The sequence below is a fragment of the Oreochromis niloticus genome, linkage group LG3 (genome assembly GCF_001858045.2).
Source record: "Oreochromis niloticus isolate F11D_XX linkage group LG3, O_niloticus_UMD_NMBU, whole genome shotgun sequence".
NCBI classification, from domain to species: Eukaryota; Metazoa; Chordata; class Actinopteri; order Cichliformes; family Cichlidae; genus Oreochromis; species Oreochromis niloticus.
Window position 1 is genome coordinate 69,005,734 of NC_031967.2, and position 14,321 is coordinate 69,020,054.

Below are 14,321 nucleotides of genomic sequence, written 5' to 3' on the forward strand. Positions count from 1 at the left end.
CGTTTTTTGCAGCTGTTTACCTGAAAATGCAGCCAAGGCGTTTTTCTTACATAAACATTTCAATCTATTTACAGAACAATCAGCTGTTCTGAATCAAATCTGATGCCACACAAATTATTTGTGCCACTCCAAAAAATAATTTCTGTCCACTATGAGATAAAGGAGAACAACAGTCTGATACCTGCAGGCCTGACAACAGGAGATGTATCACTCCTGTAACACCTGTAACATTCAGCAGACGCCTCATTGTTCCGATACACACAACAAAACTATTGACTACACTACACACTAACTACACAAGATTTGCGCTAAACGTCTCAAATCTCTCACATCTCAAAACACCGCCGTCACTCCTAAAACTTTTTTTGTCACTCCTAAAACTTTTTAGGATTTTTGGTTTTGTTTTTGCTCACAGGCGAAGAGTGCCCTCGAGCGTTTTCCTTATAAAACGCTGTTTTTACCGTTTCTTCCCGCAGTAAATATAAACAACAATAGTATTCAGGAAGAAAACCAAACATTACATATACTTTTATCATAACTCTGGTTTTCGTGGCCTATCAACACAATTTAAAAACTGGTATAAAGTCCACACTTTTTCCGTCAATTGTTCGTCTGTCCTGCTCACATCTCCAGTGGTTGTACACGTTGTCAATAACGTGGCTTCACTCCACATCAGCCACGCCGATTTGCTACCTAAAACACCGTTGTCGGCACATATTTACTTTAATTTCAATTCAGGTTAGAATTTTTTTGTGTGCGCAACGCAGATTTTCTCTGCGCAGAGACCGTGCCAACAGTGCGCAATTGCGCACGTGCGCAGCTTAGAGGGAACATTGGTTAAGGTGCTGTACTAGGCACACGTATTTTTGTGAGCTCCTGTCGATGTTTTAGTAAGTTCCTGAAAACTGTCCTTTAACTGCGTGAACAGTGATAACTACTGCTTGTAGCGAGTTATTATCGTATATCGGCGACATTATGCCGGCAAAGAAAGCACAAAATAAATCTAAAGCACACTCTTCTCCAAGTGAGGAAGACGACATCTCAAGTGCTAACAGTCAAGCTAACTCTCCAAGTGATGCTACCCCTGGGCGTCTCTTAGACGTGAGTACTGGAATGGCCCATAACTTGGATGTTATTCAAATACTCGATGGGATCAGAAGTGACTTTTCCACAAAAATGGATGTGGTCCTGACAGCGATCCAAGAGGTAAAAATTCACGTGCAGGACTTTTCAATGCGCATGGATGGGGCAGACATGCGCATTAGCAGCATGGAGGACACCGTTAACTCAGAGAAAGGCAAGACAGAGGCGCTAGTTAAACAAGTGGCTCTTCTCACGAACAAACTCGAGGACCTCGAAAACCGTTCTCGTCGATCCAACCTACGACTAGTTAATGTGCCGGAGAAAATAGAAGGAAATGACGCGGTGGCTTTCCTGGAGAAGTGGCTCCCCGAAGCGCTGGGACCAGCGACACTCCCGAGACAACCTCTCATCAAAAGAGCTCACCCAATCGACCACACACACCAAGAGTCCTTGGTGTGTGTGGTCGATTGGTCGAATCCTTTACTATCTGCCCATAAAAACTGTAATTTGAAATTGTTGGATTTACTGGCCAATATTGCTCATCCTTGCTGTTAAATTTTATGGGGAGAGTATTTTATTTATTTATTTTTGCATTTACTTTGGTTTACCATTCCTTCATTCTCCTCAGATGTAATGGGAATTTTATTTACCCCTTATAGATAAATGGCCACGTCCACTCGTTGTTTGGGCTTTCATTTGTGTCTTGGAGTGTTGGTTGTTCGCCATACAGTCGGCTCTCCGGGATGAGAGCTATACTGCAAGAAAGTTTGTAATGATCATTATATGCATACTTGTTCATGTAGAATATATATTTTCGTCAGGAGACGCAATTGTCCAGGTGGTTTGGTTTTGTTTGACCATGATGTCAGCTCGGTTCGGTTTGGCTGCTCCATTGTTTAAAATTCTCCATTGTTTACAATGGATCAGCGTGTGCACTTAACTGCACCCCAAGGTCAGGGGGAGGGTGGGGTAGGGCGAGGGGCTGTCCTGGTCAGGTTGACAGCTAAGGGGGTTCATTTATGGCAGATTTTATGTTGTTTGTTTGTGTTTTTGTATTTTTCACAACTTGTTGCTTTTTACTGGTTTACTCCCAACACAACAGTTAGGGATACTGAAAGGTTTACCAACAACCAAAAGATGATACTATGTTGCACAATCTGATGTATTATTAAGAATAGATGACTTCATATAAGAATTTTAAATTTACTTCTTGGAATGTGAGAGGAATGGCAAAAGTGGTTAAACAAAAACAGGTTATTACCAGGCTTAAACAACTTGAGTCATCAATAGCGTTTATCCAAGAGACACATTTACTAGAGGATCTGGTGAAAGTACGTAGGAGATGGCCAGGCAAAGTGCTAGCATCCTGTTGCCCTTCTCATTCGAGAGGGGTTATGGTGTTAATTCATAATTCAGTGCCTTTCCAAGTAAACAACGCTATTTATGATAAAGCTGGCAGATTTTTGGTGGTTCAAGGAACTCTCTTGAAAGAAATTTTTAATTTAATGTTTATGGCCCTAATGATGATAGCCCTTCATTTTTTTGTGAATTTATTTCTATTGATAGCTACCCTTCCTGGTAAGATAATATTGGCAGGTGACTTAAATTGTACTTTGGACCCGAAGCTTGACCGCTCATCAGGGATAGACACTTCACACTCTCAATCAAGGAAAAAAATACAACAATATTTGAAAGATCTGAACCTTTGTGATCCACCTTTGTAAGCAGTATTTAAATCCCACTCCCGAATAGATTATTTTCTAATTTCCTCATCTTTGCTACCCAATATAACTAAGTGTATATATGACAGCATTGTATAGTCAGATCATGCCCCAACCTCACTATTTTACAAGGTAGAACAAGTGAATAGCCGCTCAAACAAGTGGCGCTTACACCCTAAATGGATACATGATTCTGACTTTATAAAATTTGTAGGAGAACATATTGATCTCTACTTCTCAATTAATACAATTCAAACAACTGCAGCCATTACATGGGAAGCTTTTTAAAGCATATATTAGAGGACAAATGATAAGTTTCACCAGCTCTGAATTTAACAAATTTAAACAGACAATGAACGAATTAAACAATAAAATTAGAGAATTAGAGAGAAAAGTTACCATAGATGATTCAACACAGAAAAAACAGGAATTATTGACCCTTAAAGCTAAATACGAGGAGCTGTCTATGCTTAAAGCTGAAGATGGTCTAACAAGATTGAAGCAGACGTTTTATGATCAGGGTGAATGTAGTTATAGTTTGCACTTGTGTTTAGAAGTGCTTGCATGAGTGGGTGTGAATGGGTGAATGAGGCATGTTGTATGCAGCGCTTTAAGTACTCCGGGAGAATAGAAAAGCGCTATATAAGAATCAGTCCATTTACTCTCATTCTAAAACCAAGCAAAGCGCCAGCCGAAAGCGGTTTTTACAGACCCATATGGCTGTTAAATTCTGACTCCAAAATCATAGCTAAGGCTCTGGCTATGAGGCTGGAGAGGGCTCTTCCAGCCATTATACATGGAGATCAAAATGGTTTCATTCAAAATCGTCAGGGGTTCCACAACGTGAGGAGAGTTCTCAATATAATCCACGAATGTGAAGAGTCACCTGATACTGCAATACTATCACTCGATGCGGAGAAGGCGTTCGATCAGGTTGAATGGCCCTATCTAATTGAGGTGCTTAAGCGTTTTCGATTCGGTGATCACTTCCTTAGATGGGTTGAAATTTTACTTGCTGATTCGGTTGCAATGGTATCTACCAATAATCTCATCTCTCATCCTTTTGAGCTATTTCGAGGCACCAGACGAGGGTCTCCAATTTCACGTCTGCTTTTTGTACTAGCCATGGAACCTTTAGCAATAGCAATTAGATCACATCCCTCAATCCATGGTATTAAGATCGGGGAGACGCTACACAAAACAGCAATGTACGCTGATGATACTACTGTGTTTCTATCACACCTCGCAGAATCAATACCATCTCTCCTGAAACTATTCGATCAATTTGGCAGTTTCTCTGGGTTCAAAGTGAATAAAGAAAAATCATCCATTATGTTTTTAAATGTAAATGAGAGGATGAAACCAGTTGTGTCCCACCCATTTGTGAATGCCACACAGGGATTTAAATATTTGGGCATCAGAGTAACCCCAAAGATAAGCGATCTTAGCTCAGCCAATTATGAGCCCATGGTAATAGCAGGGGCAGATCTAGAGAAATTTTCTTAGGGTGGCATGAGGGTGGCAAAGAAATCAAATGGGGTGGCAAAATCAGACTTTTTCCCCCCCAAACACATATGCAGGTGGTTACATATGGTTAAAATGATTCAAATGCAGTAAGTATACACGTTTTTCATATAAATAAAGTCTATAACTTAATTATTGTCTGTAGCCCACATAATTACACACTTTAGTTACATAAAACATGAGTTTTGATCTTATGCACTGTATAGCCTGTATAATAAATAAATATGTAGCCCAATAAGTATAAAATCCAGAAAGCTACACAACATGGGGCGGTTTCTTTTACAAACACAAGTCTAACTTAAGTTTCACTGTTTTTTGTTAGAAAACAATCACAATGTTACAGCTTAAATTACACAAAATGTCAGAAATCTGCACTGTCATGTACAAAAATTTAAACCTAATTTTTCATGATTTGTTGGATCAACCCTCTGAGTTCTGAAATACAACCGGCCATTTCGGACTCCTTTTGAGTTTACGTTTGTATTTCACCCTCAAATTGTTTCATTTTATTTTTCCCCCTTGCCTTGTTTGGTATCATTCTTTTCAGCTCAACTGAATTTAGTTGTTTTTTCACTGACATACTGCATTAGTATTACTGATCTGAAATCACACAAAGAACTTAAAATCACAGTAGTATTTTTTACTGTAAAAAAACCCCGCAGACATGTTGAGTAAATATAAATTGTACATTTTGTAAACATATACAATTATTTATCTAAAAATGCAGCCAATACACCTGCTGTTTTTTTCATTTTGTACAACCATTTAAAAATATTACTAAAACTAAAGTGAGAGAACAATCAGGTGTCACAATAAGATGCCCCACAAATGATGTGTGCCAGTAAAAAAAAGCTTGTCCACCAAAACACAGAGGAGAACAGCACAGAGATAAACCTGCAGGCCTGACAACAGGAGGTGTGTCACTGCGCTGGTTTTGTACGTAGTGACAGTGTTTACACTGCAAATGTGCCTTTGTGACATTCATTAGTGCCCTCACTAACACACAAAACAAAACGACTACACAACAGAACAACTACACAAGACAACACAACACACTAAGTATACACTCCACACTAAACGTCACAAATCTCCCACATCTAAAAACTCTCTCTCTCACTCGCTCGCTCTGTCTCGCTGTCATTACTGTCATTCCAAAAACTTTTCCCTCTTCCTAAAGAACCAAATCCTACGTGTTGACTTTTTTAAAAAATTGGTCGACATGGTACATTTTTCCACCGATAGGAAAGCGGTGGCTTTTTTCCCCTTTCTCTACTGTTTTCGCGCTGTCCTTAGAAAACGCTTAAAACACACACGCACACAAACGTGACGACAGTATTTAGAAAAAAGCATGGCTTATATATATTATCATAACTCTGGATTTACTGGCCTGTAATTAAAATATAAAAACTTTGAAGTCTGAACTTTCAATGTGGGCTAAAATAGAGACTCAGCGTGGCTGCAGCTTGTTGTCAGCTTACATCAGTCATGTGATTTGGAGGTGCAGCGTGTCCGTGGACCACAGAGGGTTAATAACACTCACCTTCCTTCCATTTCCAGAGTGTAACATCCAAACACCTGTGTAAAATCCGTAATTCCCATGGTGTTGTTCAAAATGTGCTCTGGCACAATCATAAGCACCGCTTGCTACTGAAAACAAGAAAAAAGCCGATCACCCTGGGGGGGGACACTATGCAATATATTCAGTTTTAGCATTTTTATTCACTGTTGACTGTAACTACGCTCAAACTGTTAATGCTATCTTATTTTAATAAACAACACTGTCATATGCAAAACTGGGGTGGCACGGGATCATTTTAGGGTGGCACTTGCCACCCCATGCCACCCTTCTAGATCTGCCCCTGGGTAATAGAGGTGTCGGAAGAGATCACTAGATTAATATCATTGCCTCTTTCTTTACTGGGAAGAATAAACATAGTAAAAATGACTATATTACCTAAATTTCTATATATCTTTCAGTCAATCCCGCTGGCCCCTCCTCCTTCTTTTTTTTTCCAAGACCAGAAAGCTTCTAATTTCATTTGGAACAATAGGAAGCCAAGACTCAGACTCTCCCTCTTGTATTTACCATATGATAGGGGAGGGCTACAATTTCCAAATTTAGAATGGTATTATTGGGCTGCTCAGCTGAGGACCACTATGTTTTGGTTTTCAAACGATATTTTCCTTCCCTGGTTAGAAATTGAAAAAATGTCCTCAAAGGGTTTGTCATTACATAGCTATCTATACTCAGCACCCTTTAAAACTTTAAAGAAAATTACTACTAATCCCTTTGTAAAAAAACACTGTTGTTGTTTGGCATGAAGTACAAAAAATGTTGAATGACTCTCCAGGGTTGTCCTGTTTCTCCCCAATTTGGGGTAATGAACTTGAATAAGATAACTAGATAATGATGAATAATGTCTGACTTGCTGTTGGGAATATACTGTATAATAAATAAATATGTAGCCCAATAAGTATAAAATCCAGAAAGCTACACAACATTATGATTTTTATTTATAATTTTTTTTGTAATTGTATTATTTGCATTGTTTGCTATCTTAATTTATTTAATTATTCACTTATTTTGAATCTTTTAGGATTAACATTTCAATTATTATTATTATTATTATTATTATTATTATTATTATTATTATTTTAATACCTGCCATATGTTCATTATATTTTTGTGTTGGATACTGTTGAAAAAACAAATAAACATACGTTTAAAAAAAAAAAAGAGTCGTCAGGTGCTAAAAAACAAACCTTAGCTTCAAACGTTAGAACAGGCTTTTTCCCGCAGCACGCCGTGTAATAAATACTCACAAAGAAAACGGCGGCCGTTACAACTTATGTCTAAAAATGTATAGTTTCATGCATCGGTTAAAACACTGAACTCCAGCTACATGACGCGCAGCTGGAAACACTTCCCGCAAGTCGAGCTGCCCGACATTCACAGAATTTACAGAAAATGTTACATTTTTGTGATTTATATCGTTATCAGGACGATAGAATTCTTATATCGGGATATGAGATTTTGGTCATATCGCACAGCCCTACTCAGGCCTTTACTGCATCCAGGGCAGTGTCAGTGTCTCTACAATAATTATACATCCTATCTAACACATTCCTAAACTCTAAAATAAGCTACACATATCTTCAATTGTTACACTAATGTGTTAGCTAGCTAGAGTGGCATAAAGAGCCAGATTTAAAAAAAACTAAACAAAAATGTGAATAAATAAAACTGAAAAGAATCGACAAACTCATGATACAAAAAGTATTTTCATCAAGGTGGATGAACACAGATTTACTCTTACTTTTCCAAGATGACCATGAAGCAGATCATGTGCTTTCCTGCCTCCTGTGGTTTAAAATCACGTGTGAACTTGTGATATCGCGAGTCTTTAAGGCAGCTAACCACTCTTATTAGATTTTATCATGTCATATCTACAAGAATACATTTAAGAGGTATTAGGTTGGTAGATTTTATGTAGATCCTATAATCGCCTTATAATCGGAAGGTTGCCGGTTCGATCCCCGGCTCGGACAGTCTCGGTCATTGTGTCCTTGGGCAAGACACTTCACCTGTTGCCTACTGGTGGTGGTGGTCAGAAGGCCTGGTGGCGCCAGTGTCCGGCAGCCTCGCCTCTGTCAGTGCGCCCCAGGGTTGCTGTGGCTACAATGTAGCTTGCCATCACCAGTGTGTAAGTGTGTGTGAATGGGTGGATGACTGGATATGTAAAGCACTTTGGGGTCCTTAGGGACTAGTAAAGCGCTATACAAATACAGGCCATTTACCATTTCCATCCCCAAGGACACGTAGTCTAATGCCTTTACTCTCAGGGCCGTGTCCACTTAATACTACACTATATAGTTATATGGCATTTTAGTTTATATAAAGCATAACATTGAGGCACTTCAAATAATTCCATCCATGCCTGGTTCCATCCGTTCCACACAGTGGAAGCAGTCTCAGTTTAGTGGTGATGCTGTAACTATGTTTGGTTAATGCCTCAAATCTGTGGTGTGCAGACAATCATAGACAAAGAATTATTTATCTTTTACGGATTAGGTTTATTATGTTGATATGAACAGAATATGCTCCGTCAGGCAGACACATTACACAAAAACAGGCTTTAGTAGCACAGAAGCAGCTATATGAGCGTCACTTCAAAATTCAAAAGAATAAATCAACTTGTAGCTCTTCTTATTAAAAAGGCAGTAATTTAACATGCTTGTTTCATATAGCAGGCACAAAGATGTTGGTACACAAAAACTTGTGCTCAATAACACACCTCATACTCATATCCCATCAACTGCCAGTTATTCAACTCTGTCATTTATCTCCTACCTCTGAGAGGAGCTACTGAGCTTACACAGACCACAGGTTGTAATAATGTCAGGTTAAATGTATAAATGTTCACATTGTTACATTGAAGGTCGAATCTGAAGGAGGCCAGGAATCTTTAACAGCCTCAGGAAACAAAAACAAACACTGAAGAGTAAAACATGTAAAACTATTGATAAACAAACTGATATAAAAAGTAAATAATAAATAATCTTGACATGTTTAAACTGAAGAGTCTCCTTCATGGAGGAACAAGTTAAGGCTTCATAGATCAGAGGAGGAAACATGTGACTCTGCAGCTCCATGTAACACATTTCTCTTTGGTTTCATAATAATATCAGATTATTCAGTCACTCAGTTCTAGCTGATAAATGGACCCTGAGCACTTTGTGTTGTGTTTGTGTTGTCAGTCAGTGTCTGTAATTATTGTGTAACATCTAAACATGAGGATCAGTGAGTCTGACCTTACAAACAGCTGAACCTGAAGATGAAACAAACTCACTGATTCTGATATTGTGACAGAAACAACACTGAACTCATCACTGTGAACAAACTTATTTCTGTTGACATCAGAGACAGAGAAGATGTTTGTCACATAAAATGGTTTTTGTTGTTGAATATCACTGATCTTATTCTCAGATTTGTAACTTTTCTTTGTTTGGATTATGAAGTCCTGAATGTTCCACATAGAAATAAGGCAAAAGTGTAAATAACACTGTTTAAGAACATAAACTCTTGCACTGAGATGAGCAACTCACCTGGAAGCTAAAACAAACTAATAACTAATACTGATGCACACAAAGCAAACAAACAAAAACAGTAACTTCAAATCACCGACAGCTGACTGATGTCTGTCCTCAGATCATCTTCTGATTGTTTAATAACACTAAATGAAGTCTGGCTCATCAGGACACTCAGACTCCAGGAGTTCAGCTGTAAGAAACTCACATTTCATACAGCCTGCAGTTCAGCAGGTTGATGGTACGGCTCTTGACTCTTTGTTTTTTTCACGTTTTCTGTAGATCAAAAATCCAACAACAGCAGCAACAAGAAGAACAGCAGAAACTGACAGACCAACTTTCAGTCCAACAGATCCTCCTGTCTGACCTGCAGGTGAGAAACAGGTGTGAGGTGTCAGCTGTCAGGTATGTGATGAGTGAAGAACAGAACAGAATCCATTTCCTCTTCAAACTGCTGTCAGACATTATCTACTGCACTCTGATCACATCACTCAGACCAGCTGCTTTCTACAAAGTCTCATCAACAACATCTTTACAAACAAACATCAACAACCAGGAAGCAGCTTCACCTCTGATCACACACACACTCAACTCTACTCACTCACCTGGAGGAACAACACTCAGGTCAATGATGCTGATGAGCTTCGGACTGCCTCCACCACTGGGGATGACAACACACTCGTATGTTCCAGTATCATTAATCGTCACATTGCTCAGAATCAGAGACACGTCTCCATCCTTCATCTGTCTGTCCTGCAGATCCACCCGGTTCTTAAAAGATGGATGCTGGTCATCTGGTTCAAATCGCTCATCCTTGTACAAAAGGACATATTTATCTTTCAGGTCAGCTCTGCTCCATTTTAAAACACTGATGGGATTATTATTTGGAGCTCGACATGGCAGAGTGACGTTCTGTCCAACCTCAGCTTTGATGTTTTTCTGGTCTGAAAGAGGAAACAAGACAGAGCAGAGAGGTTAAAGGTCAAAGTACAACTGTTCACTTCAACATCAGCCAATCAGAGTGAGTACACACACACACACACACACATGCTGGTAATAAGTGAACATAATGTGTGAGAGAAAGCAGCCTCTCATTATAAGACACTGTGAGTCTCTGCATGCTGCCTTTATGGAGCTACAGCTGTTTGTATACACTGAACAAAAAGCTTTGTAGCTGTATACTGACTCCTGACACTACAACACATCACACTGACACACACACATTACACTTCTGTGTCAAACATTTCATTGGAGCCCTCCCAGGCCCATGCTGCCATCACACAAGTACTGGGATCATTATTATTAGTTACATTACTTCTGTGTTACTCTATTACATGCATGAGCTACATCACCACATAATTATCAGTCAGAAAACTTCAGACTAACCAAGAGTTTAGAATTAGTCTTTATCTGATATTCAGATGTGTGTCTGATACATCCACAGCATATTTCTTTCAGTGTTTAATGCTGCTGTATATTAAACTGAGACGCTGGAACTGACTGCAGGTCAGATTTGAAAGAAGCCCTCCCACTCTCAGCTTCATACAACAAATGGACTGTTACTCATATAACAACCTTCTCCTCAGCTGATCATTCACACACTCATAGATCACTGTTCTCAGATTTGCACTCTCTGACCAGCAACAACTCAGGGTTCAGTATCCTGAGTAGGGCTGTGCGATATGACCAAAATCTCATATCCCGATATTAAGACATCTATCGTCCGATAACGATATAAATTTACAAAAATTTAACATTTTCTGTAAATTCTGTGAATCTCGGGCAGCTCGACTTTCCAGCTGGGCTTCGAGTACCTGGAGTCCAGTGTTGTTAGGTTGTAACAGCCGCCGTTTTCTTTGTATTTATTACACAGCGTGCTGCGGGGAAAAGCCTGTTCTAACATTTGAGTCTAAGGTTTATTTTTTTAACACCTGACGGCTCTTTTTTGCTTCTCATCCGTAAATACTCTTCATCTTTCACGTGATTCAGTTTATTTTGAAAAGTCTCAACAGGATCTTGAGCTTTATTGTGAAAGGTTTATGTGGAAAATAAACAAGCGGACAAGCCGTGGTTTTACTGTCGTTGTTGCTAACAAAACAACGTATAAAAACAAGCGCTTGTCCGTCCGTACTGTGGTTATATTAAATATAAGAGAAAGAGAGAACTTTAAGAAATTAATATAGCCACTACAGTGACCATCAAAATGATGAAAAAATATTGCCGTAAACAGTTTATTTTGCGACACCACGAAACAAATGATAGCGTAAAATGAAACGATAGATGTTTTTATATCGTCATCCGATATATATCGTTATATCGAACAGCCCTAATCCTGAGGAGAAAGTTCTTGTCCAAGGAGACTTTAACATGCAGGCTACAGGAGCCACTGATCGAGCCACTGATCTTCAAACTGATAAATGCGCCTCTCTATCTCGTGAGCTACGAATTAACAATGGCCATGCACCACCCACAGAAAAGAGAAAGAGCTCTGAGATGGTTGCAGTGAATGTCAACAGTGTAATACTTGTAATGTGTTGGTCCCAAAGAAGTCCACCATCACAGGATTAAATGACTACGGGCCTGTCTGCCTGATATCTGTGGTCATGACGTCCTATGACAGACTCATGTTGAGCCACCTGAAAGGCATCAAAGCCTCTGCTGGACATCCTGTAGTTTCCCTACTGGGCAAACAGGTCAGCTGAGGATGCATCAGTATGGGACTGCACTAAATCCTGCATCGGCTCGACCGACCTGGGACATACACCAGTATCCTGTATCCAACAAAGTCATCCCAGACATCCTGCAGCAGAAGCTCACCCAACTTACCGTGCCCACCTCCACCTGTCAGAGGACTACCAGCTTCCTCAAGATTCACATCATGCACACAGACCATCAACAGTGGGCTTCACTGGAGGTGTGTTCTCCTGCCACTGGTCTTCTCTCTCTACACTAATGACTGCTCCTCAGGAGATCCATCTGTGAAACTCCTGAAGTTTGCAGATGACACCACTGTCACTGGTCTCACCGGGAACAATCAAGTTCTCCTAAAGACAGTAGGTGGACCAGTTGCTTCCAATGGTACAGTCAAAGACTGTCAAAATGAGAAACTCCCAACACTCCACTTTCAAGCCTCTCAACAATACAGTATAAACTGTGAATCACTTCAGATTACCAGGATCCACTTCTTAGAGGATCTAGTCCTTAAACACATATAAACTATTTTTCATTAGTTCCTAGTTGGATCAGCTCAACACTGTATGACTCAGATCGACTCTTTTTCCATTACAATCGAGAACAGCTTAATAAACAATCGTATGATCCCCTATGAGCAAGCACTTTGGTGACAGTGGGAAGGAAAAACTCCCTTTTAACAGGAAGAAACCTCCAGCAGAACCAGGCTCAGGGAGGGGAATGCATGTGCTGTGACCAAGGGAAAGAAGACAGGAATATTTGAGATATATGGAAGGTTGGCAATTGGCCTGTAATGAGCCAAGACAGCTGGGTCATGAAGTTATGTTTTTGAAGTAAAGGTTTACCAGCTTGAAGGCCGCTGGTACATAGCTGATTATTGCAGACAGGTTGATCGTGTTTAAGATTGAAACAATAATTCATGGTAAAAATCATTAACCAGGTACTAAAAAGTGCCCGTTATCAGGTACTACCACCCAATGGAAAACTAAAAATCACGCTGAGCCGACTACAGTAGGTAGAAATGGGATAAAGGCTAACAGGCTATTCAAGAGAAGGCCCAGCAGAGGTTGTTTTTCCTGTGGTAACTCAGGAATTGCAGCTTCTCACAGTAAAATGCAAAAGCGTTTCAAAAGAAGGAGAGATTAATGCGACAGCAAATCATTCGTACACTTCCTGTATCGCTAAATCCGTTCACGGACATTCCTGTAAGAATGCGTCATAGAGCAATTTTAGTGGCTACAACTTAACACGCTGCACATATAAGATGGTTTCTCCCAGCAGATAATTTATATTTCACTTTAATGTGCTGTGTGTAAAAGAATCAGTAAACACTGGCACTTCCTGCTGTTTTTAAACCGAAACTCTGAACCAGGAAATGTGTTCAGCATCTGTTAACGAGCTGATCTAGAAAACCCTGGAGTTAAATTCAACATAACTCGCTAACGCATTATTGAAAAAGATCGTCTCTAAGGTGTGGCATCTGAAGGTGCCACCGGGGGTGCCAGTAACCGAGTCACTCTTTCATCATATTTAGCCCAGAATAAAGTACCGGTCAGTTTAAAACAGCAGCTTTACAACATGTTTGACTTCATAATAACTAAATTTAACCTGCACAGACGAAGGCAACCAGACAAGTCCAGCAAAACGCGATATATATTTTGGCAGCCATCACAGTTGGGGTAACGGGAAAAGAGATTTGATCAAACACTTCCGCATGTTATGTGTTGTGATGCATTTCATTGCAGTCGGAAGGCTGAGAAAGACCTTTGCGTCTCGCTCGCACTGTGAAGGTTTTCATTTACTCCTTTGCAAGCTAGAGCCATTCATTGATCAGTAGCAGAGCGGTGAAATGCTAGCCTTGTTGCAGGTAAAACCACCACTGCAGGTTGTTCATATTAGAGTTTGGTCAGTGCTCTGTGCCCCGATTATTTAGCAAGTCTAAAATACACCACAGTGGGAAACAGATTAAAAAGATTTACAGTTTTATTACAGGTACATTCCCCGCCTCCATCTCGGATTGTTAACTTGAGATTCATGAAGCTGTCTGACTTTCCCAGTTTGAAATACAGACTGAGGACGTGATCAAACTGAAAATTCCGACTGAGATGTGCTCCTCCAGCTACTCCTTTTCTTCTTCGTCTAATTCGTAATGGTTGTTGGCCAATCAGCTTACAGTACCAATGTTACTTTAGCGTTACCTACTGGAGTGACTGG

The 14,321-nt window shown here is 39.8% G+C and overlaps 1 protein-coding gene across 1 annotated transcript; it reads right to left on the bottom strand.

The window, feature by feature from the left end:
- Nucleotides 1–9,998: 9,998 nt before the first annotated feature.
- LOC112846063 (programmed cell death 1 ligand 1-like) lies at nt 9,999–14,034 on the bottom strand. Its single transcript, XM_025905345.1, has 2 exons — nt 13,716–14,034; nt 9,999–10,360 (listed from the first exon to the last, which is right to left on the bottom strand). The coding sequence occupies exons 1-2, from the start codon at nt 13,774–13,776 to the stop codon at nt 10,014–10,016; spliced, it is 408 nt and encodes a 135-aa protein (XP_025761130.1). The 5' UTR covers nt 13,777–14,034; the 3' UTR covers nt 9,999–10,013.
- Nucleotides 14,035–14,321: the final 287 nt, after the last annotated feature.